The sequence below is a fragment of the Mesoplodon mirus genome (genome assembly GCF_964341445.2).
Source record: "Mesoplodon mirus genome assembly, chromosome: 1".
In the NCBI taxonomy this organism is placed as follows: domain Eukaryota; kingdom Metazoa; phylum Chordata; class Mammalia; order Artiodactyla; family Ziphiidae; genus Mesoplodon; species Mesoplodon mirus.
Genome location: NC_138976.1, coordinates 9,697,988 through 9,723,086, shown reverse-complemented (window position 1 = coordinate 9,723,086; position 25,099 = coordinate 9,697,988). Strand labels below are relative to the sequence as shown.

At 37.1% G+C, this 25,099-nt stretch overlaps 1 protein-coding gene across 2 annotated transcripts in view; it reads left to right on the top strand.

The window, feature by feature from the left end:
* The window catches only part of PBX3 (PBX homeobox 3), a 240,008-nt gene that overhangs the window by 175,028 nt on the left and 39,881 nt on the right, over nucleotides 1-25,099 (top strand). For both annotated transcript variants that reach the window (XM_082625331.1, XM_082625330.1), the window contains exons 4-5: nucleotides 10,013-10,203; nucleotides 16,302-16,437. In XM_082625331.1, coding sequence (XP_082481457.1) covers nucleotides 10,013-10,203; nucleotides 16,302-16,437 — 327 coding nt within the window. The remainder of the gene's footprint in view (nucleotides 1-10,012; nucleotides 10,204-16,301; nucleotides 16,438-25,099) is intronic.

Below are 25,099 nucleotides of genomic sequence, written 5' to 3'. Positions count from 1 at the left end.
TGGAAAGATCTATAGTATTAGGGGTCAAATGGCTCATCTTTTTAGCTGAGAAATTAAGGTGATTCCTTACTATCTTCTGCCATGTTTCTTCACACCAGCCTCCTTATTTTCTCCCTTCAGCCCTGTTGGAAGTTGGGTGAAACTGGCATCAGTCATTTTCACCAAGGTTTTTGTTTTGTTTTGTTTGCTTTAAAAATACACTGTGCACACAAGTTCTTCATAGACTAATCTACAGTATGTATTTTTGTTTTAAATATCAAACATTTAAAATGTAATCATGAATCTTATTTCTAGATATGTTCAGTAGCCTAATAAAAAACCACTGAATGTATATTTCCTTTCTCATTTTTAACACTTTCAGAAGGAAAAATATAGATATATTAACATGAAATCTATGCAGTATTATGGACAAATAAAGTATCATGACTAGTTGGCTGATTCAACAGAAATTTAGTTTACAATTTTTCTCCTGTAGGTTCTGAATTGTTTTAGAAAGAACATAGCAGCATTTAGTTCTCTTTAGCTGTCTTTGAAGCTGGCTTTTATTGCTCTTCTGTCTGTAGTTCCTAAGTTTGTTCTGATCAGTGAGTTGACATAAGATGATCTTTTCTTTTCATATGTTTGGGATACAGGGCTTTATCTGGGATAGAACTTTCAGGGCTATACTTTGGAGTTACTAGAAGGGCTACGAAGAACTAAGTGAGATGAAGGGGTGGCATTTCTAAACTAGATGGTGGCATTATAATTTACATTTTACAGATGAGAAAATGAGACTTAGGTGAAGTAATTTGTCCAGTGTCACACATCTAGTTAGTGTCAGAATCAGGTTTTGAAATCAGTTTCTGACAGTATGCCTTCTTTTTCCATTGAATTATGCTGCTACTTATGTATGTTAAAGAATAAAATACAACTGAGTAAATTTTAAAGATCTTATTAGCTTCATTCAGCGATTCATGAATTGACCAGCATCTCATCTAGCACATAGAAAGGAGTTCCCAGGAGCTGTACGAAATGAAAGACTCTTACAGGCAGACAAGAGCGGGACGAGGAAGTGGTACTAGCAAAAAAGAGGGTCGGTTGTGGCAAGGTCGCCTTCCCTTAGTTCCTGGCAGAGTCTGTCAGGCAGATGACCTCACGGGTGCTGGCCCAGTAGTTCCAGTTTGACTGGTTTAAGATTACATTCCTAGGAGATGCTGAAACTTGGGGCATAGCAAAAGTGACTCCCTTTTGGGTCTCTTATCTTGTTTTTAACAATTACAGTTTGCGAGTAATTCAGATACTTTCTGATTTTTCTCTTATTTGCCCATGTTGGATTGCATTTGGAATAGGATCAGAGTAGAGATGGAAAAATAAACAACTATTTTAATCACTTTACAGACATTATATTTTTCCTCCTAAAAGTACATGAACATGGGTACTTTGAGTGACAGAAAGCTTATTAGTAAATAGGAAGAACATATATGTTAAGGCTTTGTCAGAAAATTGTGTTGAGTCTTTTACTAAAAGAAATAAACAACATTGGAATTTTAGAGCTGTTCACTCCACTGTGTTTTGCAATGAAGCTGTAATGAAAATGTATCTGAAGGCTGTTTAGATTTAGATTGCCATAAAATTAACAAACACCACCACTGCAGTAAATTAAAGTACCTTATAAACGCAGCCACATTTACAAAGCTAAGCAGACTAGAGCTACAGTTAGAGCAAAATTAAATCCAAGCTGCAAGGCTCAGCTTTCTGTGTATGTTTTAGGAATGGTACTGTTTTTTAAAATCCTGTCCTTTTTTTTTTTCTCCAGAAAATGTCCTTTGATCATGTGTTTACATTACATAGGCTCAGATGTAATGCTTCTTAATGGGAACCATCTAGATTCACTTATAAATGCTTTTGAAATATTAGGCATAGAATATATATTAAAGTAAGATTCTTGAATATTACTATCACCTAAAAGGAAAACCAAAACTATTTTACTTTTGTTGATCCTGACAACCAAGAGGAGTATGATAATTTTTCAAAGCTTGCAGCAACTGTGTTGTAATGCTTTTGTCTTGGTTGCACTGCCTTCCTCTTTAGCTGGGAGGAAGACCTGGTTGCTTCCTTGTCTTCTTGTTGATTAGCTACAAGTTTTTTGTTTTAAAAGGAGGAAAACAAATTTTTTATTTTGTACACACGGGATCCCCATATAATTATGAGACCCAAAGGCAGCCAGGCAATGGAGGCTTATATGGCATCCTGAACTATGGGATGGGACTAGCTACAAGTTTTGAAAAATGTTTTTACTGTATCTTTCAAATACGCTCTTATGATTAAAGGCCCGACTATTAGAATAGGTGAATTCCTAATGAACTTGAGCCAAGGGTCCTGGGAAGCCTGTTTTAAAGAATTGAGGGTCTTGTTTCCTCTACCTCTCTACCAAAGGAAAATGGATACATTGGTTTTTGCAAATGAAATTTGACTTAGAGATTTGTTCTCAGTTAAAAAAGAAAAGATATATATCATGCCTTATGCAGCTCTCCCACTTTGCTTGTACCAGAAGAAGTGCTTGTACACAAGCAATTCACTTCATAATTTACAGCTGCTATAATAGAGATGACATATTGAAAGCTATCTCCTATAATTATATTGAAATACATTTTTGCTGAAGGCAAAAGTGTTGTAAGGGTCCCAACCCTCCCCCAACCATCTGGGAACCTGCTTTCTGAGTTCGCAGATGTCTTTTGAATTCACCTCAAATCAGGTAAAGCACTGGAGCCACGCATGTACACTCAATGTGCTCAAGACCAGTTAGGTACTGTTTAGCTAATAGAGGACTTTCAGATTACAGGGGATTGCAGGGGGAATGGAGAATGAGTGTGCAACCTAAACCACTTAAAGGCATGGCCTTGTGCTTTTTTGAGGCTCTCAACATTGTGTGTTTATATTTGCTGGCAAGATCTCCTTTGCTTGTAAATAATTTTTTTTTAATCAGGTTTTAAAATACTGATGTTATTACATTAGAGATTGTGTAACCCACAAACTCCTAATCCCATTTTGCTATTTTCTTAATAGCAAAAAAAAAAAAAAAAAAAAAAAAGCAGGAAAGGTAAAAGGGTACTATCTGATGTAAACTTTATATTTCATTTTCCCAAGCAAGACTTTGTCATTCATTGCTCCAAGAGAAGGGTTTTACTTCTTGTCGGCATTCATGCTGCGTCTTTCCTTGGCTGGAAGGAGTGTTTGAGTGTTCCCTTCTTTTCTCCAAGTTTCTAGTCTATTGGCTCTTTGTACCAAATGTATCTTTGACCACAAACTTGATTTGAATTGAATGAACTGTTTTATATTTGAATACTTTTTTTTTTTCAATTTCTTTGGAAGCAGTGTTTGTATTTATTCTGGCAATGGGAAGACACAACTATAATTAGGTAATCAAAGTAGGGACTTACTTGCAGAATGACATACACAATATGAATTTCATAAAATTGTCATTTCTATTTTCAACAATAACTGCCATTTATTAAGTGTTAATTGTGTTCCAGATTCTTCAAAGAACTTAACATGTATTATATAATATAATCCTTACAGAACCCTCATGAGATAGGTCCATAAACCACGTGATTACGTTGAGACTTGTTGAGGTACTATAGAATCTAAAAAAGTGGTTATATGTATGTGTATAACTGATTCACTTTACTGTACAGCAGAAACTAACACAACATTGTAAACCAACTATACTCTGATTAAAAAAAAGATAGATATTTCATCTTTGCAGCTGTTTCTTAGGCATATTGGTCTCATTCTAGTTGGCTTAGAAAGTATCTTTCAATGTTGACTCTTATCCTAAAACAAGAATAATTTGTTGATTTAATAAGCATTACATAAATACAAAATCTATAATACTGGACTAGAGTTACTTGCAAGGTTATAAAGACATCTAGAAAACGGATGCTTGCAAATTTGAGAATCATCAGGCTTTAATAGAGATTTATTCTTTCTTTGAAGAGTGGATTTTTAGCATAGAGAGTGTTATGATCTGTTGTCTGCAATCAGCTTCTCTAGATGGTTACAAAAGGCCAGTTCAGTTTTTAGATTTGATCATGAACCATTTTAAAACTTCCTCAAAAATAAGTGCTTGCTCACCATCTGATTTTACATTTTTATGTTCAATGATGTGAACTTACAGGCAAGAAAGGGGTTGAATCTTGAATTCACCACCGAAAAAAGCATCACCACAAAACAAACAAAACCCTGAAAACTAATTTTGAGTGTAAATCCAAATACATATAGATATCGAGGATATAGTTTTACTAGCTAACAAATATCATTGACAACATTATAAAATATCCAGATATTTCAAATCCTGCATTATATTACTTGGTTTGTATTTTTAAGGAGAAAGGAACAAATGGCAAGGAGAGAAAGGCTCATAATAAGAATTGGTTGAAAATATTTTTTATCAGATGAAGCATTCCACACTTTATGTTGACTTTATGTTATTACAATGTATGTTTTAAACAAAACATATATTTTTGTTACATTGTAAACAGAAATTATCTAGGATGTAAAACAATGCATCCTAGATAATTTTCAACAGCTGGATTAAGAGAAAAAGGTTTTTGCCATTACTCATAAATCAGAAAATTCAAGGAATCAAAACTCTTCTTTCCTAAATCTCCCAGTTAACCAAGTTGTTTCTACATTTGCATTGTGGACATTGACCAGAAAATTCTTAACTGACAATTTTACTTGGAAAAATAATAAGGCAATGAAAATTTTTTCCAATGTCTATTTTAATAATATAGTCTTGTAGGTATGACAGAGGATATGATAAATGTTTGAAGTGAGCATCTTACATTTTAAACAGCATCGATGCTAGTGTGTGGTTGGGTGGCCCTTCAAAACAACTCTGCAATCATTTGATCATTCTTACTGCATTTATGTGTTTAAAAAATGTATATCTTTTAAGGATCCGGAGATGAGGCAGTACTGTGCTCTGCTCTGAAACTGGTACACATGATGCTGTAAATGAGGCTGTAATTTACTTTCAGTGGTATAAAGGAAAAAAATCACTTTGCCTAAAGTGTATGCATCTTTCTTAAGGGTGTACCCGGATTTTAATTATCTAAATGTAAATACTTAACGAATTTTACTTAGAGTAATGAGCTAAAGTGCACACTACATAAATGAGATGTTCTAATTAATCATGTATGAACTACTGGTTTAAAGAAAAGCTATGTGAATTCTGTGAATGTTGGGCTATTGCCAAATTGCTAATCAGCATTTGCATTCATAGATGACTTCACTTAATAAGTTGTGAGACATTCAGCAAACGTTTTAGGAAATTATGAGTTTTTAGAGGCAGAAACTTTTTGCTTTTAACACTTATTTTTCACACAAGCCTGTGGCTGCTTCTTAGAAACGATAGGCAAACATTCATTCTGAAGAGGTTAAAATATAGCCAGAGAAAAACTGAGAGCCAGAGGAAAGCTGAAACAAACAAACAAAAAACAAAAACCCTCAGGTATCACACACAGGAGTCTTGAATTATTTATCAAGACATACACTCTGTCATAGATATATGTTACCATAATGTGTGAGCTAGGTTTGTAGGAATTAGCATTATTACATGTGCAAATTAGAAATACTCCAGTACAGCTAGTTCTCAAAACTTTTTGGTCTTAGGACTTAAATTCTTTTTTTTTTAATTTATTTATTTAATTTATTTATTTTTGGCTGCATTGGGTCTTCGTTGCTGCACGCAGGCTTTCTCTAGTTGCAGAGAGCAGGGGCTACTCTTCATTGCGGTGTGTGGGCTTCCCACTGTGGTGGTTTTTCTTGTTGCAGAGCATGGACTCTAGGCACGCGGGCTTCAGTAGTTGTGGCTCATGGGCTCTAGAGCGCAGGCTCAGTAGTTGTGGTGCACGGGCTTAGTTGCTCCACGGCATGTGGGATCTTCCCGGACCAGGGCTCGAACCCATGTCCCCTGCATTGGCAGGCGGATTCTTAACCACTGCGCCACCAGGGAAGCCCAGGACTTGAATTCTTAAAAATTATTGGAGATCCCCTAAGAGCTTTTGTTCAGTGCATTATATCTATCAACATTTATTATAATAGAAGTTAAAAGTGTGAAAAAATAAAAGTATTTATTTAAGAAACAATAATAAACTATTATCTATTCACTATAATATTTTTAAAAGCCTGTGTTTGCAAAAAAACAAAAAACCCTCAACATTTAGTGAGACGAGTGGCACTGCTTTTACATTTTTGCAAAACTTTTTAATGTTGGGCTTAAAAGAAGTCACCTGGATTGTTATATGTGCTTCTATGGGCAGTCTCCTGTCATGTGGTTGAAGTATATGAAGAACACCTGGCCTCACACAAAGATGTCATTGGAAAAGGGAGGAGCGTATTAATAGCCTTTCTGATAATTATGATACTTTTCTCTGATATTATACCAAAACTTGACAAGTTGTATTGTCTTAAAGGTTAGTTATAATGAGTCTGAAATCATATCAACTTTTTGTACTCCCTTCCTTTAAAATCCTTTATTCCTTTAAAGGAATTCCTTAAAAAAAAATCCTTTAAATTCCTTTAAACTTGGTCTAGTGTGCACTTTGAATGGATCTTCTACCTATGCATTTTTTTGTAACATAATGCTTTGATCATTTGGAAAATATTGTTTCGCTGAGTTATGTACATCTTCTAATGTTAACACTTTACATTATATAATATCAAAATATCATATTAATATCAACACCAAATTAATCGGAAAGTCTACTAGGAAACTATCAAGCTCAAGGTAGTGGATGCAAGTTTTCCAAAATTATAATTTTCACTTGAAAAGTCAAATTTCATCATTGGCACAACTATTGTCAGCTGTTTTCCTTGATGTGACAGGCTTGCTTGGTTCATTTTTGAGAAAATATCTGCAAAATACCCAAGTCTGAATAATTATAATAATTTGTTGATTTCGCTTTCAAATAAAAATGGTGTTCCATGAAAAAGACAGCATCGGCTCACAACTTAAACTATCACACAAGTGTTTTTTCTCAAGACAGCCATCCTTTGATAAGCAATTGAAGTGCTTTTGGTGTGTTTCCCATTTTATCACACAGAATATTAAAGTCGTAGTCAAGGATTGAGATGTAATAAAATGAATGATTTCTCTTGCTTCATCAAGGACATTCCTAAGTGAAACTGCCTTTTTTTTGTGGGTTTGTGTGACTGCATGGTGATGAAGAATAAAAAAGAAACATCAAAGATTACTAAGTATACTGTTTCCCAAAGAGTTTTTCTTACTTAGTACATTGGTCCACAAGATGCTGTAGAGCTGTGCTGTCCAATACGGTTGCCACTAGTCATATGTAGCTATTGAGCCCTTGAAATCTAGCTAATCTGGACCAAGATGTGCTGTAAATGTAAATATATACTGGTTTTCAAAGTGTATGAAAAAAAGAATGTAACATATCTCATTAACAGTTATCTAAAGATCTTGATTATGTGTTGAAATGTTAATACTTTTCATATATTGGGTTAAATAAAATATATTATTAAAATTAATTTCACCTGATTCTTACTTTTTAATGTGGCTACTAGAAAAATTTTACATTTCATATGAGAAAAATAAAACACATTTGGAAAATAATCAGTGCAGTAGAAAAATCATTAAATGACCCCCCATATTTTTTTTCATATGTGGCTCACAATGTATTTCTTTTAGACAGCACTGCTCTAGAGAAAAGAGGTTTTGTGACCAAATTTATTTGGGAAAAGTTGGATATACCATTCTCCTTTGAAGATTTATGATGCATATTGGCATACTGGAAGTACTGAGGAATCCTGCCCCCAACCCCCTCAAAAAAAAAAAAAGCATTTAAAGTTTTGGTTAACCCCACATTTCCCAAACATACTGTATTAACATTTTTTGGAACTAGCTGTAGAAGTCTCTTTCAGAACTTGCTGATTCCAGTTTGCTGTTCTAGTTTACTTTCCTTCATTTTACTAATAAGAAAACTGAGGGCCAGTGTTTATTAAATTATGTAATTTGAAATTATGTGAACATCTCTTTAGGGAAAGTATTGTACAAGAAAAAAAGATCTGTACATGTATTTCTTGACAGGGTGACCACCTATTTTCAGCTTGGCACAAAATAGTTTAAGTTGACAATATAGTGGGGAAAATCTTAAATTTACTTTTCTTTATTATGGTTTCTTTAAAGATGGAAAGAACTTCTGGTTTTAGAGCTGCAAAGTTCCTTAATGTTTTACTGTGCCATAACCTAGGACAGTAATTCTTAGCCTTTTAAAATTATAGACTGGCTGAGAATCTGAAACGAAAACAAACAAAAACCTCACTGATTGTCCCCTCGGGAAAGACAGATGTGCACACAACTTGAATAAGATTTCAGGGAGTCATGGACATTCTAAACCTATCCATGGACTGCAGGTTAAAAATCCTTCACTTACAAAGGTTCAGGGATAATGTATTTACAGATATTAATCAACATTACTCTTGAATTGTAATACAAAACCCCACCAATCCATAGATGTTTATTGGATGCCTACTGTGTGTGTTGCACAGATCTATACTCTGAAGAATCCCAGAGTCACCACTCACAAGGAATTTTAAAATTCTTAAGACTTAAACATATTTTTAAAAAAACTTTGGTAAGCCAGACTCATTTTACCTCACCTTAGAAATATTTATATAAAAGCTCCATAAAAGCTTAAAGTAACTGAAACACCCAGTGTACTTAAAAGGTTAGTTCTCTAATGAGCAGTTAGAAAAACCATCATTTGCTATATGTTCAGGATATCTGTAGGGAAGTGGACATTATTATATCTTCAGAATGCATCTTGCCATGATCAATGATTGTTCTGTCTGCTCACCCTGCTAAGGGCATCTGTGCAGTAAGGTGCAGAATCTCCTGTCTTTTTTTTAAACAAAAATGCCAGAAGATGTTCTTTTTATCCAGAGATACAGACAGATGCTTTATTTACCAAGGCAATACTGGATTTCTGTGTAGGCCCAGTTATGTGGTGTTATAGATCTAAAGAATATAGGTGGGCTGAAAGAGACAGGGACTGAGGATTGTTAACTAAAAAGTTTGAGACCCAAATCTCATCCTTATTTTCCTGCTGCCCCTCCCCTGAGGAGCTGAGCTGCTTTACCCATGTTTTAGGAATGGCGTATATCCACAAATAAGGCCCACATCGCAGCTAAATTATACTAGGACATTGGCGTGGTATCAGAGGCCCTTTACATGCTAGTGCAAATCTGAATTTCCTCTTCCCCTTTACGTATTCTCTCTGTCCCTCTGGACTTGCTACATACCATGATTTCCAGGATATTTTCTTGTGCCTGGAATTCCTCTTGATTTCCACCTTTATTCCACCTTTCAAAAATCTTACCCATTCTTTAAAGCCCTAAGTCACTTTTGCCATGAAGTGATCTCTGCTTCCAGATGAGAATACTTCCTCCTTGGAACTTAGGAAGCACTTATTCATATTTTCCTGTGATACTTTACATGGTCTTCCTTGTTTAAGAATTTGTTTTTTATATATTTTATTGCACTGAAAGTCAGGTCCACATCTTGCTCATTTATGTGTCCTTAATCGCTCTTGGAGGAGTTTGGACTTCATAGTGCTTCAGTAAACATTTGTGGAATAAATGTAAAACCCCAAAGAAAATAGGAGGTGCTTAGTATTAACAATTAACATATATTTGTACTTACATATAGCAGTTGGTAGAGAGCATCCTCCAGTGGGAAAACCTCATCTTGGAACAGGGACAAGGGTGGTGGGAAGGGCAGTTGAGTGCTGTGCTTCCCTTGCATGCCTGGCCATTCATAGTTTCAGAATTCTTGCTCCCCATCTAACTATCACTGCCATTTCACAAGTGTCTTAGTTTTCATTTTACCCTACCTACTGCATAATGCCATTGGCAACTGCAAATGAGGTAGAAATTCAGATGAGTTAATGTCTGGGTGTGATAATACAAAATACCAGATTCCTAAGGAGTGATTTTTTTCCCCTTACAGGCATGTAATGAATTCACTACACACGTGATGAACCTTCTCCGAGAGCAGAGTAGAACACGTCCCATTTCCCCAAAAGAGATTGAAAGAATGGTGGGCATCATCCATCGAAAATTTAGTTCCATTCAGATGCAGCTCAAACAAAGCACTTGTGAAGCAGTTATGATTTTAAGATCAAGGTTCCTTGATGCCAGGTATGTGAGGCCACAAATCTATTGCATGGCTTTTTAAAATTTTTCTTTTCACTCTTTGTGTATTATTTTCTGTAATCCTGGCCAATTGGTCTTAGATTCTTCTTTAATTTGGCTATAAGAGCTCTTTTCTACATTGGACAGGTAATTCACCTCATGGTGCCTGCACTGTCAAGCCTCTTCTTGTCTGGGGGTGGTAGTGCTATTAGCTGCCAATGTGGTGACTCAGGAAACAAATAGGATTAGTGCCGCTACTAATGACTTAGTAATACATAGCCTTTCTTTCAATTCTGATGCTAAAAAGTATTTTTAAGGATAATGTTCAGTATGTAACTTTGTTTTAATGCAGGTTTGTTTTCTAAGAATTTCCTGATGTAACGTTGCTTGTGCATATTAGAAAAAAGATACTTGGAGATACTGATATTCCTAAGAAGGAAGTGGTATTATAGTTACCACAAAACCCCAAACTCTGTTTTTCCAAATCAAGAAGAAAGCCTGTGAGTTTCCCCTGTAAGGATACATATTTCCCTTTTATCTGAAGCTGTCACCAAGTTTCACAGGAATTAGGTAATAAATTGTATATGGTGTGTTAGACCTACTAGGTGACATAACAGAGGAACTGTCAAGTTCCTACTGTATGCAGCCTCTGCAGGGATGCCTCTTGAGCATTGCTAAAGCTTGCAATCAATCTTCAGCGTTGGAAAGGGGTTTCTATTTTGTTTTGTTTTCTCTCCCTTGGAATCTCACAGAGATTATCGTCCAAATTTTACAATATTAAAGAAAATAAGTTAGCATCTCAACTGGAAAACAAGATGTGAGGAACAATCTTCATGCCAGAGCTCTTCCTTAGAGCCGAATAAGGAAACATATGCCACCTGATTATACTCCCGTTCTCCTGGTTAAGCCAAGCCCTGTATCGCCTTTGGTTCCTCCTTCTTCCATACTGAATTAGTCATTAGAACTCACCAGTGCTTTGTTTTCACCATTTCTCATTCTACCTCTTTTTTTCCATCCATACTTGCACTGCCCAGTTCACGTTCATCCTTTTGTACCTAGACTACCACAGTAACTTCCCACTATTCTCCCTGATTCCAGTCTTACTCTTCTCCCACTCATCCTCCATGGCCCTCTTATGATGCCCTAATTGCTTTACTTAAAAACCATAGCAGCTTTTCTTTTTTTTTTTTTTTTTTGTGGTACGTGGGCCTCTCACTGTTGTGGCCCCTCCCGTTGCGGAGCACAGGCTCCAGACTTGCAGGCTCAGCGGCCATGGCTCACGGGCCCAGCTGCTCTGCGGCATGTGGGACCTTCCCGGACCGGGACACGAACCCGCGTCTCCTGCATCGGCAGGCGGACTCTCAACCACTGTGCCACCAGGGAAGCCCCATAACAGCTTTTCAATGCTGGGTAACTCACATGCACACTACTTAACCTGGCATTTGAGGCCTTATGTGACCTGCCCCTGCCCAAATTACTTTTTTTGTTGTTGTTAAGATTTATTTTATATTTTTCCTATTTAAAAAATACCAAGGTCACTATGGAAACGTTGTAAAATGTATAGAATAGAAGGATGAGGGATAAAAGACAATCACTTTTTTTACCACCCAATGGAAAAAAAATCACTGTGAACATTTTAGTATATTTCTTTCTGGTTTGTGGTACTTTTTTTTTTTTAATGTTCTTTGTGATGGTACAATATGCATAATTTGGTTTGCTTTTTAAAACATTTACCATGAATAGGTAAACATTTTTCATATAGTATAAACTCCTGTTTTAAATGTTAGTTGTTGAAGTCTACCAGATGGATATATGATAAATAATTAACTTAGCCATTTCTTCATTTTTGAGCATTTATTTTTCCCTATTAATTTCCATGATAACTTCTTCCTTCCTTCCAATTCCTTTCTTCTTTCCTTCTACAAATATTTATTTGTGCTGAGGCTATAAAGGTAAACAAGATAGGTTAACATACTCGCCCCAATTGAGTTTACATTCTATTTGGGGAAACAGACAATAAACAAGTGAACAAATATGCTGTAGTATTCTGTTCAATAATGTAATGAAATGTGATAGGATGGTAAGTGCTATGAGGAAAAATAAAAGGAAGGTAAAGGGAGAGAAAATGATGGAGGGAAGGTACTATTTTAGACAGATTTTTATTGGAATTAGTCTTCCAGTGAAAATCTTTATGCATTCAACCTTTTTGATCTTTAGAATTATTTCCTAAGGATTAATTCTCAGAAATGGTATTATTAGATCAAAATGTGAACATTTTTAGTGCTCTTAATATATCACTAAATTGTTCTTTCCTGTGTTTAATCCAAAATGCAATACCTCTTGGTCTCATCTGTTTCCTCTGACGAGAATTCTTTTCTTCTGCCTAACCACCTCTTCCACCACCACCCCTCAACCTCCACCTCCAGCCTTCCACAGCAAACCCTGTTGTCCCAACCATTTCCCCAACTTGATCACCAGTAATGAATTGTCATCTGTGAGGGTGTGTAGCATGGAACCTGGAACAGAGCTGGTGCTCATGTTTGTTGCATTAGTGAGACCTTGCTCAGCCTTTTACGCCTGGCCTAAATGCTCCCTTTTTAGGAAGCCTACTTTAAGCACTCCACTGGACTCGTCGTTGCCATCTCTTAAACACTGATTACTATGTTTATACGATTTTCCAGACCGAACTTCATTCAGACTGCCTTTATTGCAGTTTTTCAGGATCATTTCTTCTCTTCCCGAGTAAGTCGCATTGTCATTGAAAGCAATGGCCAAGTCTTACACGTTTAGATTCCCCACAATTCCAGCAAGTGTCTTACACATAGTAGGCTGCAGAAAAGTAATTTGTTGACGAACCAGATGAATGAATATTTCCACTTACTACTTATAATAGCTCAAAGAATTAAGGAAGTAGCATCAGAAAACAAAAAACATTTTTAAATTGTCAACGTTGAGCATTTTAATTAAAGCATTACGTAACAAAGATATTTAAAAGTACTTTCTTCAGAAAGGAATCTTTTCTAACACAATTGCTATCCTTATTCCTGTGGATACTTTCCCATTCTTATCAACTGCATGCTCTTTTTTTTAAACATAACTTCATTCATAATGTACACACCTAAATGATTTATTTTTCTTCCAAGAAGAGAAAGTAAGTTAACAAGCCAGAGTGAGCAGAGCCAGGGTGAGAAGGTGGCAGAGCTTGGAGCAGAACCCCTTCTCCCACAGAGATTGCCGTCAGTAATGTTGTGATGCTGATGGGACACAGCCCTGGGACTGATGCACCCCTGCACACTGGCCTGAGGCATAGCCATTTAGAGTGTGGTGAACCCTGGGGGGAATGAAACTTAGGGGAAATGCTTAATGGGCATTTTCTACAGAATGTTTTTCTAAAAAATAAATGAAGTATAAGACCGAGTTCTCTCTTATGCCTTCAAGTGAATGCAAATACTGAGCTTTGCTTCCATCTATTCTTGTAGTGCCTCTTAGCAAGCCCTCTGCACTGAGAAGGCACGGTTTTTCTGCTCTAGGCAAACATGCTCATTCAGATATATGATTCCCTTGCTCACTCTGGCTTTTTGTAAAGCCATACTCACATTTTCTTGGTAATTGGACAAGCCGAAGTATGTACCGGTGCAGAACAGTTAGGAATAAATTTGTGTAGGTCTCTCTACTCTTCTAGTAGAAGTGCCGTAGTTTGGATGCAGCCAGACTGTCTGGGGTGAGGTATTCTGTTCTGCCCATAAATTTGTTCTCTGAGGTTTTTTGATGTTTTCTAAAACCACTCCTAGGTAAGGTCGATAAATGAGCCAAACTTATTTCTGCTTTCCCAATATGTTTCTGCTCATTCCCCCTTTCGTAAGTCCTCATTTTCCAAAGAAATGCCCTTGTGTGATCTGCTCCACTGTACCCGGTCTTGCTGGTGGATTTCATGTTTTAGACTGAGTCACAAGCTCACATACTTACATATAATGGACTTGAGAGGAGTGGCTGGATGAGGGGCAGTGAGGATTAGAGCAGATGGGTACATGTCTGAGGGGACGGCCATCACATAGCTTTAGCCTGTGGTTGCCTTCTGAGGATGTGGGCCTGGTGTGGCTGATCTTCCAATTTTTCATAAGAAGCCAGAAACTTAGATTTTTATGAGCAGGTCATTATTGTGTTGTCTCAACAAACATTATCTGTGGGCCAGGTAATTATCTTTAAGTTTGACAGTTTCAGTATCTATTCTAGACCTTTTCCATGCTACTCACCCAGCTACCCACTCATCAGACTGTGCCTTTTCAAAGTGCCCCAGGTCAGGGCTTTGTTTTTCTTGTCAAGCAAAGCCTGAATCCTGCAAAAATGCTGATTGCTATTCTTGGTGTACTTCTCTTTCATCTGTCTTCCCTCACCACCTCCCCCATCCAATTCATCATCAAATCCTGTTGATTTTTATTCCCAAATAGATCCTAAATCTATTCTTCATCCCTCAGGAAACAATGGTTTAACCTTCCAAAAAATTATTGAAATTAAGAAGTTTCAGGGCTCATAACTTGAGATGTTTTGATCAGACCGAGATTTCTTGCTCCCTTGACTCTCCCTGAATGTTGAAACATAGATCACATACTTAACCTGCCACGTTAGTGACATCATTTTAACTAGAAGAATCTCATAGGGTATACACATTTACAACTGCCTACTGACGTTGTCTTTCCTGAGTATAGGATATCACAATTAAGATCATTAAGGTTATTTTTAAGGCAATATTAAGAAAATTGTTTGGGGAAAGTGTTTTCCAGTTACTGGAGAATTTAATTTAAAGTGAAATCTGACAAATGCTAATTTTCAGGCTGGAATTCTTTAAAATCTTCAAAATAAAACCCAAATGTAAATGACATTTTTGCTATTTGAAATAAATTGTCAACAAATACTTGATCTTCTGACATTCTGCCACCCCCTCCCAGTAAAAACAAAGAATTTGTCCTCCCCTACTCTTTCCCTGTTGAGCAAACCATACCTCAGTCCAGGCAGTTGGCTGAAGCAGAAAAATCCAGAAATCCTTGATGTATTTATTTTTCCTTACCTTCCTTCTCTGTCTTCCCCACCCACCCCCCCATCCAATTTATTATCAAGTCCTATTGCTTTTACCTTTCAAATTGACCTTGAATCTTTTTATTTGCATTATTCTCTCCCTATGCCAAGTTACCGTCATCTCTCAATTTGACCATTGTAGTTGTCTTCTTAAATATCTCTACATTTCCTTTCATCCCCTCCTTCAGCTATTCTCAGTAGTCAGAATAATCTTTTTAAAATGTAAAACTTAAAACCTTTAATACTTACGATTACACTTAAAATAAAATTCAGAAATCCATATGGGGTCCACTAAGCCTGTGTAATCTGGCCCTTGTCCATCCTTCCAGACTCATCTCACACATTCCGTTTTTACTGTGCTCCAGCCTCCTCTAGCACTTTGGACTTCCCAAGCTTTTTTCCTGTTTGAAGACCATTCCCTCTGCTCATTCGTCTTCCTTCTTCTCTTTGTCTGACTAAGTTATACACATTCTCCAGGCCTCAGATTAAATGTCACTCTTCCAAGGAAACCTTTCCTGACTCCATAATCTGTGTTAGGTTTCCTTCTTAGACACTTTCATTATACCTTATACTTTTCCTTCATGATATTTGACATGGTTACCGTAATTTATAATTATTTATTTCTGTGTTGCTTGTCTAATGTTTTTCTTTCCCCTAAATTTCTGCTCTCTCTCTTAACCCTCTAATCCCCGTGAGCTCCCTAATAGACCTTATCTGTTTTGTTCCAACTGAATCCTCACTGCGTATCTAGAACACATTAGATCCTCAATAAGTATTTGTTGAACAAATTAAAGAATGAAGTTAATTGTGCTTCACATTCTAGTATTTTTCTTAGTTATCCTACATCTTCACATGAGTTGGATAGTTCTCTGGAGGATGCCAAGAGTATATTTTACAATATCATGGTGATAAATTACACCCTAAGAATGTTTAAAAACAGGAAGCTAACTTTTTTGTGTGATCCTAAGTAATACATCCCTCTTTGGTTAATGTTGATTATAACGGCAATTCTCTTTTTGGTTCTTTCATAGACGAAAAAGGCGTAACTTCAGTAAACAGGCCACAGAAATCTTGAATGAATACTTTTACTCACACCTCAGCAACCCCTACCCCAGTGAAGAAGCCAAAGAGGAGCTGGCCAAGAAATGCAGCATCACAGTGTCACAGGTGCGACAGGACTCCATGGGTCTGTCTTGTTTCCCCGTTGATTATAGGAACCCTATTTCCTCTTCAAGGCATTCTTATCAAATTTCATATCCAAATGTTTCATCATCAAAGGAGATATAAAGAAAATATAGATATTTCCACATTTTTTATGTAAGCTGTTAAAGCTTAGATAATTCCTTTTAATCCTAAATGTCAAGGAATCAAGATAATCACCCTCTGCCCTAGTGGAAATCTATAGAAAAAACATAAACATGCCATGGGGAGAGACGTGGTTTTACACTTACGTGACTCTTCAGTACGGCATGTAGTTCTGCTTTCCTGATTTAGATGACTGGTCTAAGCTTCCACCAGTGAGAAAGCAATTTATTTGTTGCCAAAAGGAAATTTAATATAGCTCTATGGTGAAAGCTTTGAGGAATTCACCAAGTCCTTTCTTGAAAACCACGCTATGATATTTGGGTCTCAAAGATTTCTTTTCTTTCTTGTTATCCATTAAATAGAAGAATTAAGTTCATGCCTATCCCTGCTTTTTTTGTTTTTGTTGTTTTAAATGTCTGTTGTAGTAAATTGTGCCCCTGAAGTTAGCTGTCATCTTCTAACAAAAATACACTTAGTTTTAGGCAGATAGACTTGTATTTTAGATTGAGGGTTGGAGACAAATAATTAAACAAGCAACTGTACCTCCTTAAAAAATAAGAATATCCTATTGGAATTAGCTCTAAAATACAATTTATTTAATACTCATATTGTTGTTTATAGATTGTCATTTGAATAACATTTCTTTATAGCATGCAAATGTGGTGGTCACCAACCAGTTCTTGGAGTGGCACTTAAGGAAAAGCTGACCCTTTCCAGAAATTTCAGTGGTCCCTTGAGGTCACATGACATAAATTTTAAAGTAGCCTCTAAATAAATACTCCTATATATTTGAAGTTAAAGATTCAAAAGATCCCCTTCACATTCCAGTGAAAGTTTCATATCAGTATTTTATTTTAATTTTATTTTTATTTATTTATTTTTATTGAAGTATAGTTGATTTACAATGTTGTGCCAGTCTCTGCTGTACAGCAAACTAACTCAGGTATACACAGACATTCTTTTTTTTATATTCTTTTCCATTATGGTTTATCACAGGATATTGAATATAGTTCCCTGTGCTATATAGTAGGACCTTGCTGTTTATCCATGCTATATATAATAGTTTACATCTGCTAATCCCAAACTCCAAGTCCTTCTCTCCCCCACACACCTCCTCCTTGGCAACCACAAGTCTGTTCACTGTGTCTGTGAGTCTATTTCTGTTTTGTAGATAGGTTCATTTGTGCCATATTTTAGATCCCACATATAAGTGATATCATATGGTATTTGTCTTTCTCTTTCTTTCTTTTTTTTTCAATATTTATTTATTTATTTGGCTGCACTGGGTCTTACTTGCGGCGGCACTCGGGATCTTCGTTGCCACATGCAGGGTCTTCATTGCGGTACTCAGGATCTTTTACTTGTGGCACATGAACTCTTAGTTGCAGCATGTGGGCTCTAGTTCCCTGACCAGGGCTTGAACCCCGGGCCCCCTGCATTGGGAGTGCAGAGTCTTAGCCACTGGACCACCAGGGAAGTCCCTGTCTTTCTCTTTCTGACTTACTTCACTTAATATGATAATCTCTAGTTGCATCCACGTTGCTTCAAATGGAATTATTTCATTCTTTTTTATGACTGAGTAGTATTCCATTGTATATATGTAGCACATCTTCTCTATTCATTCGTCAATGGACATTTAGGTGATTTCCATGTTTTGGCTATTGTGAATAGTGCTGCTGTGAACATAGGGGTGTGTGTATCTTTTTGAATTATAGTTTTGTCCGGGTATATGCCCAGGAGTGGGATTGCTGGATCATATGGTAATTCTATTTTTAGTTTTCTGAGGAATCTTCACAATGTTTTCCATAGTGGCTGCATCATATCAGTATTTTAAGTCATTGTTATTTAAGGGAATATGGTCTGGGTTTGAGATGATTTTTAGCTCTTATTTTGGCATTACTTTCCATAGAACCTCCAGAGCAATCTTAGATTTATAATTAAGATTTCATTTAATAGTTATTGCCACTCTCTTATGATATAGTGGCATGTCTTGATTCCTTTTGCTCAGTTTGAAATGGAATACAATTGATTTGGGCTACCAGTTTATGAAGACATACACTATATAAAACATTACTACCACAAGCACCTACTGTATAGCACTGGTAACCATATTAAATATCTTGTAATAAACTATAATGGAAAAGAATCTGAAAAAGAACATATAAATCAACTATAGTTCAATTAATACAAAAACCACATAGATCAGAAAAAAAAATCACTATCTGAGCTATGTAGTACTCACTGCCACTTGAAATACTAAGAACAGTATAATATGCTGGGTCAGATAGGGAAGATGAAATTTAAAGTATATTCACTTCAAGTGGATGTTTTCTGGTGTGAGCATTTCCCCTGAACATTAGTGAAAGGATTGGGCTTGTACTGAACACCAGCTGATGATGCCAAGTCTAGTTTTCCTGCTCTCACAAGAGCTCTCTGACTTAGAACTCAGATATTTGTGGGTCCAGTTTAAATTAAGGTGTTTCATGCTTCCGCTCCTTTTCTTGCTTTTCTTTTTTACTTCTATAACATATTCACCATTGGAGAATAACACAGATTATATACATTTTTTGAAAATCAATATAATCCTAGTTTTTCGTTGGGTATACTAGCATCTTGTGTGTGTGACGTAGGATTTGTTAACACATGCTTGTGTAATGAGTGAGAGACGTTTCCTTCTGACTATTCTGAACTAGGGAGGCTTTGCTGTACTTCTAAAATAGGCTAGGATCCCATTTACAGATTTTTTAAAAATAGTTAATTAGAGCTTCCCTGGTGGCGCAGTGGTTGAGAGTCCGCCTGCCGATGCATGGGACACGGGTTTGTGCCCCGGTCCAGGAGGATCCCACATGCCGCGGAGAGGCTGGGCCCGTGGGCCATGGCCGCTGAGGCTGCACATCCAGAGCCTGTGCTCCGCAACGGGAGACGCCACAATAGTGAGAGGCCTGCATACCGCAAAAAAAAAAAAGAAAAAAAAAAGTTAATTACTATGTTCATTTCACTGGTTTTCTACAGAAAAATAGCTTTGTTCGTTTTGGAAATATTTTAGTAATTGCTTGAGATAGAAATAATATAGACATAGACATATTTCTCTGTCTAAAAAGCAGACTTTATGACCTTCTTTTCTCCCAGATCAGCCTTTCAAGTGGAGAATTTCAGCAATCTGTGGAAGATTCAATGTAAATTGTGACAGTTTCCTCTCCTTTGTACCTTTTTCATGCTTAAAATGTTATTTCCACTCAACCATTCCCTTTTCCCCCACATCTCTGACGTGAAAGCAATAGTGAAAATTTTCATTATTGAAGACATCAGTTGCTAGCTTTTTTTTTTTCCACACTGTGCAGCATGTGGGGTCTCAGTTCGCTGACCAGGGATCGAACCTATGCCCCCTGCAGTGGAAGTGCAGAGTCCTAACCACTGGACCTCCAGGGAAGTCCAGTTGCTAGCCTTTTAAATTAGTATCTTTTTTTTGCTTTTTAATTTTATTTTTATTTAATGATTTGAATTTTATTTTATTATTTTTCTACAGCAGGCTCTTATTAGTTATCCATTTTATACATATTGGTGTATGTATGTAAATTCCAATCTCCCAGTTCATCCCACCACCACCACCACCACCACCCCTTTCCCCCCTTTAATTAGTATCCTTTTGTTTAAGTTGTTTAGAAGTGAAAGCAGAGAATACTGCAGACCAGACAGGTGAACTAATTTCTAAATAGAAAAAACAGTGTTTTAAATATACATAATACTGAAATACAATAAAATTTAGAATTCAGAAGTTGTTCATGGGACTTCCTTGGTGGCGCAGTGGTTAAGAATCCACCTGCCAAAGCAGGGAACACAGGTTCAAGCCCTGGTCGGGGAAGATCCCACATGCCACGGAGCAACTAAGCCTGTGCTCCACGACTACTGAGCCTGCGCTCTAGAGCCCACGAGCCACAACTACTGAAGCCCACGCACTTAGAACCCATGCTCTGCAAAAAGAGAAGCCACTGCAGTGAGAAGCCCACGCACCGCAACGAAGAGCAACCCCTGCTCACCACTAATAGAAAAAGTCTGCATGCAGCGGAGACCCACTGCAGCCAAAAATAAATAAATAAATTTATTTTTTAAAAAAAGAAACTGCTGAGAAAAAGAATAATTAAAAAAAAAGTTGTTCCTATACAAAGCTAACTTGAAAATATTGAAACCTGGGGGAGGAACCAAGATGGAGGAGTATAAGTATGTGCTCTCACTCCCTCTTGCGAGAACACCAGAATCACAACTAGCTGCTGGATAATCGTCGACAGGAAGACACTGGAACTCACCAAAAAAGATACCCCACATCCAAAGACAAAGGAGGAGCCACAGTGAGATAGTAGGAGGGGCGCAATCACAGTAAAATCAAATCCCATAAGTGCTGAGTGGGTGACTCACAGACTGGAGAACATTTAGACCACAGAAGTCCACCCACTGGACTGAAGGTTCTGAGCCCCACGTCAGGCTTCCCAACCTGGGGGTCTGGCAACGGGAGAAGGAATTCCTAGAGAAACAGACTTTGAAGCCTAGTGGAAATTTATTGCAGGACTTTGACAGGACTGGAGGAAACAGAGACTCCACTCTTGGAGGGCACACACAAAGTAGTGTGTGCATCGGGACCCAGGAGAAGGAGCAGTGACCCCAGGGGAGACTGAACCAGACCTACCTGCTAGTGTTGGAGGGTCTCCTGTAGAGGCAGGGGCTGGCTGTGTCTCACCGTGGGGACAAGGAAACTGGCAGCAGAAGTTCTGGGAGGTACTCCTTGGTGTGAGCCATCCCAGAGTCTGTCATTAGCCTCACCAAAGAGCCCAGGTAGGCTCCAGTGTTGGGTCGCCTCAGGCCAAACAACCAACAGGGAGGGAACCCAGCCCCACCCATCAACAGTCAAGTGAATTAAAATTTTACTGAGCTCTGCCCACCAGAACAACAGTCAGCTCTACCCACCACCAGTCCCTCCCATCAGGAAACTTACACAAGCCTCTTAGATGGCCTCATTCACCAGAGGGCAGACAGCAGAAGCAAGAAGAACTACAATCCTGCAGCCTGTGGAACAAAAACCACATTCACAGAAAGATAGACAAGATGAAAAGGCAGAGGGCTATGTACCAGATGAAGGAACAAGATAAAACCCCAGAAAAACAACTAAATGAAGTGGAGATAGGCAACCTTCCAGAAAAAAAATTCAGAATAATGATAGTGAAGATGATCCAGAACCTTGGAAAAAGGATGGAGGCAAAGATCAAGAAGATGCAAGAAATGTTTAACAAAGACCTAGAAGAATTAAAGAACAAACGAACAGAAATGAACAATACAATAACTGAAATGAAAACTACACTAGAAGGAATCGATAGCAGAATAACTGGGGCAGAAGAATGGATAAGTGACCTGGAAGACAGAATGGTGGAATTCACTGCTGTGGAACAGAGTAAAGAAAAAAGAATGAAAAGAAATGAAGACAGCCTAAGAGACCCATGGGACATTAAACACAACAACATTCGCATTATAGGGGTCCCAGAAGGAGAAGAGAGAGAGAGAGGACCAGGGAAAATATTTGAAGAGATTATAGTCGAAAACTTCCGTAAAATTGGAAAGGAAATAGCCACCCAAGTCCGGGAAGCGCAGCGAGTCTCATACAGGATAAACCCAAGGAGAAACACGCCGAGACACATACTAATCAATTTGGCAAAAATTAAAGACAAAGAAAAATTACTGAAAGCAGCAAGGGAAAATCGACAAATAATATACAAGGGAACTCCCATAAGGTTAACAGCTGATTTCTCAGCAGAAACTCTACAAGCCAGAAGGGAATGGAATGATATACTTAAAGTGATGAAAGGGAAGAACCTAATACCAGGATTACTCTACCCGGCAAGGATCTCATTCAGATTCGACGGAAAAATCAAAAGCTTTACAGACAAGCAAAAGCTCAGAGAATTCAGCACCACCAAATGAGCTCTACAACAAATGCTAAAGGAACTTCTCTAGGCAGCAAACACAAGAGAAGAAAAGAACCTACAAAAACAAGCCCAAAACAATTAAGAAAATGATCATAGGAACAAACATATAAATAATTACCTTAAACGTGAATGGATTAAATGCTCCAACCATAAGACACCATAAGACAGGCTTGCTGAATGGGAACAAAAACAAGACCCATATATATGCTGTCTGCAAGAGACCCACTTCAGACCTAGAGACACATACAGACTGAAAGTGAGGGGATGGAAAAAGATATTCCATGCAAATGGAAATCGAAAGAAAGCTGGAGTAGCAATACTCATATCAGATAAAATAGACTTTAAAATAAAGAATGTTACAAGAGACAAGGAAGGACACTACATAATGATCAAGGGATCAATCCAAGAAGAAAATATAACAATTAGAAATATATATGCACCCAACATAGGAGCACCTCAGTACATAAGGCAACTGCTAACAGCTGTAAAAGAGGAAATCAACAGTAACACAATAATAGTGGGGGACTTTAACACCTCACACCAATGGACACATCATCCAAAATGAAAATAAAGAAGGAAACAGAGGCTTTAAGTGACACAATAGAGCAGATAGGTTTAATTGATATTTATAGCACATTCCATCCCAAAACAGCAGATTACACTTTCTTCTCAAGTGCACACAGAACATTCTCCAGGATAGATCACATCTTGGGTCACAAATCAAGCCTCAGTAAATTTAAGAAAATTGAAATCATATTAAGCATCTTTTCTGACCACAATGCAATGAGATTAGAAATGAATTACAGGGAAAAGAATGTAAAAAACACAAACACATGGAGCCTAAATAATATGTTACTAAATAACCAAGAGATCACTGAAGAAATTAAAGAGGAAATCAAAAAATACCTAGAGACAAATGACAATGAAAACATGACGATCCAAAACCTACGGGATGCAACAAAAGCAGTTCTAAGAGGGAAGTTTATAGCTATACAAGCCTACCTCAAGAAAGAAGAAATATCTCAAATAAACAATCTAACCTTACACCTAAAGGAACTAGAGAAAGAAGAACAAACAAAACCCAAAGTTAGCAGAAGGAAAGAAATCATAAAGATCAAAGCAGAAATAAATGAAATAGAAACAAAGAAAACAATAGCAAAATCAATAAAACTAAAAGCTGGTTCTTTGAGAAGATAAACAAAATTGACAAACCATTAGGAGACTCATCAAGAAAAAGAGGGAGAGGACTCAATAAAATTAGAAATGAAAAAGGAGAAGTTACAACAGACACTGCAGAAATACAAAGCATCCTAAGAGACTACTACAAGCAACTCTATGCCAATAAAATGGACAACTTGGAAGAAATGGACAAATTCTTAGAAATGCACAACCTGCCAAGACTGAATCAGGAAGAAACAGAAAATATGAACAGACCAATCACAAGTAAGGAAATTGAAACTGTGATTAAAAATCTTCCAACAAACAAAGTCCAGGACCAGATGGCTTCACAGGTGAATTCTATCAAACATTTAGAGAAGAGCTAACACTCATCCTTCTCAAACTCTTCCAAAAAATTGCAGAGGAAGGAACACCCTCAAACTCATTCTGTGAGGCCACCATCACCATCATCTGGTTTTGATACCAAAACCAGACAAAGATACTGCGAAGAAAGAAAATTACAGACCAATATCACTGATGAATATAGATGCAAAAATTCTCAACAAAATAATAGCAAACAGAATGCAACAACACATTAAAAAGATTATACACCACGATCAAGTGGGATTTATCCCAGGGATGCAAGGATTCTTCAATATACGCAAATCAATCAATGTGATACACCATATTGACAAATTGAAGAAGAAAAACCATATGATCATTTCAATAGATGCAGAAAAAGCTTTTGACAGAATTCAACACCCATTTATGATAAAAACTCTCCAGAAAGTGGGCATAGAGGGAACCTACCTCAACATAATAAAGGCCATATATGACAGACCCACAGCAAGCATCATTCTTATTGGTGAAAAACTGAAAGCATTTCCTTTAAAATCAGAAACAAGACAAAGATGTCCACTCTCACCACTCTTATTCAACATAGTTTTGGAAGTCCAAGCCATGGCAATCAGAGAAGAAAAAGAAATAAAAGGAATACAAATTAGAAAAGAAGAAGTAAAACCGTCACTGTTTGCAGATGACATGATACTATACATAGAGAATCCTAAAGATGTTACCAGAAAACTACTAGAGCTAATCAATGAATTTGGTAAAGTTGCAGGATACAAAATTAATGCACAGAAATCTCTTGTATTCCTATACAGTAATGATGAAAAATCTGAAAGAGAAATTAAGGAAACACTCCCATTTACCATTGCAACAAAAAGAGTAAAATACCTAGGAATAAACCTACCTAGGGAGACAAAAGACCTGTATGCAGAAAACTCTAAGACGCTGATGAAAGAAATTAAAGATGATACCAACAGATGGAGAGATATACCATGTTCTTGGATTGGAAGAATCAACATTGTGAAAATGACTATACTACCCAAAGC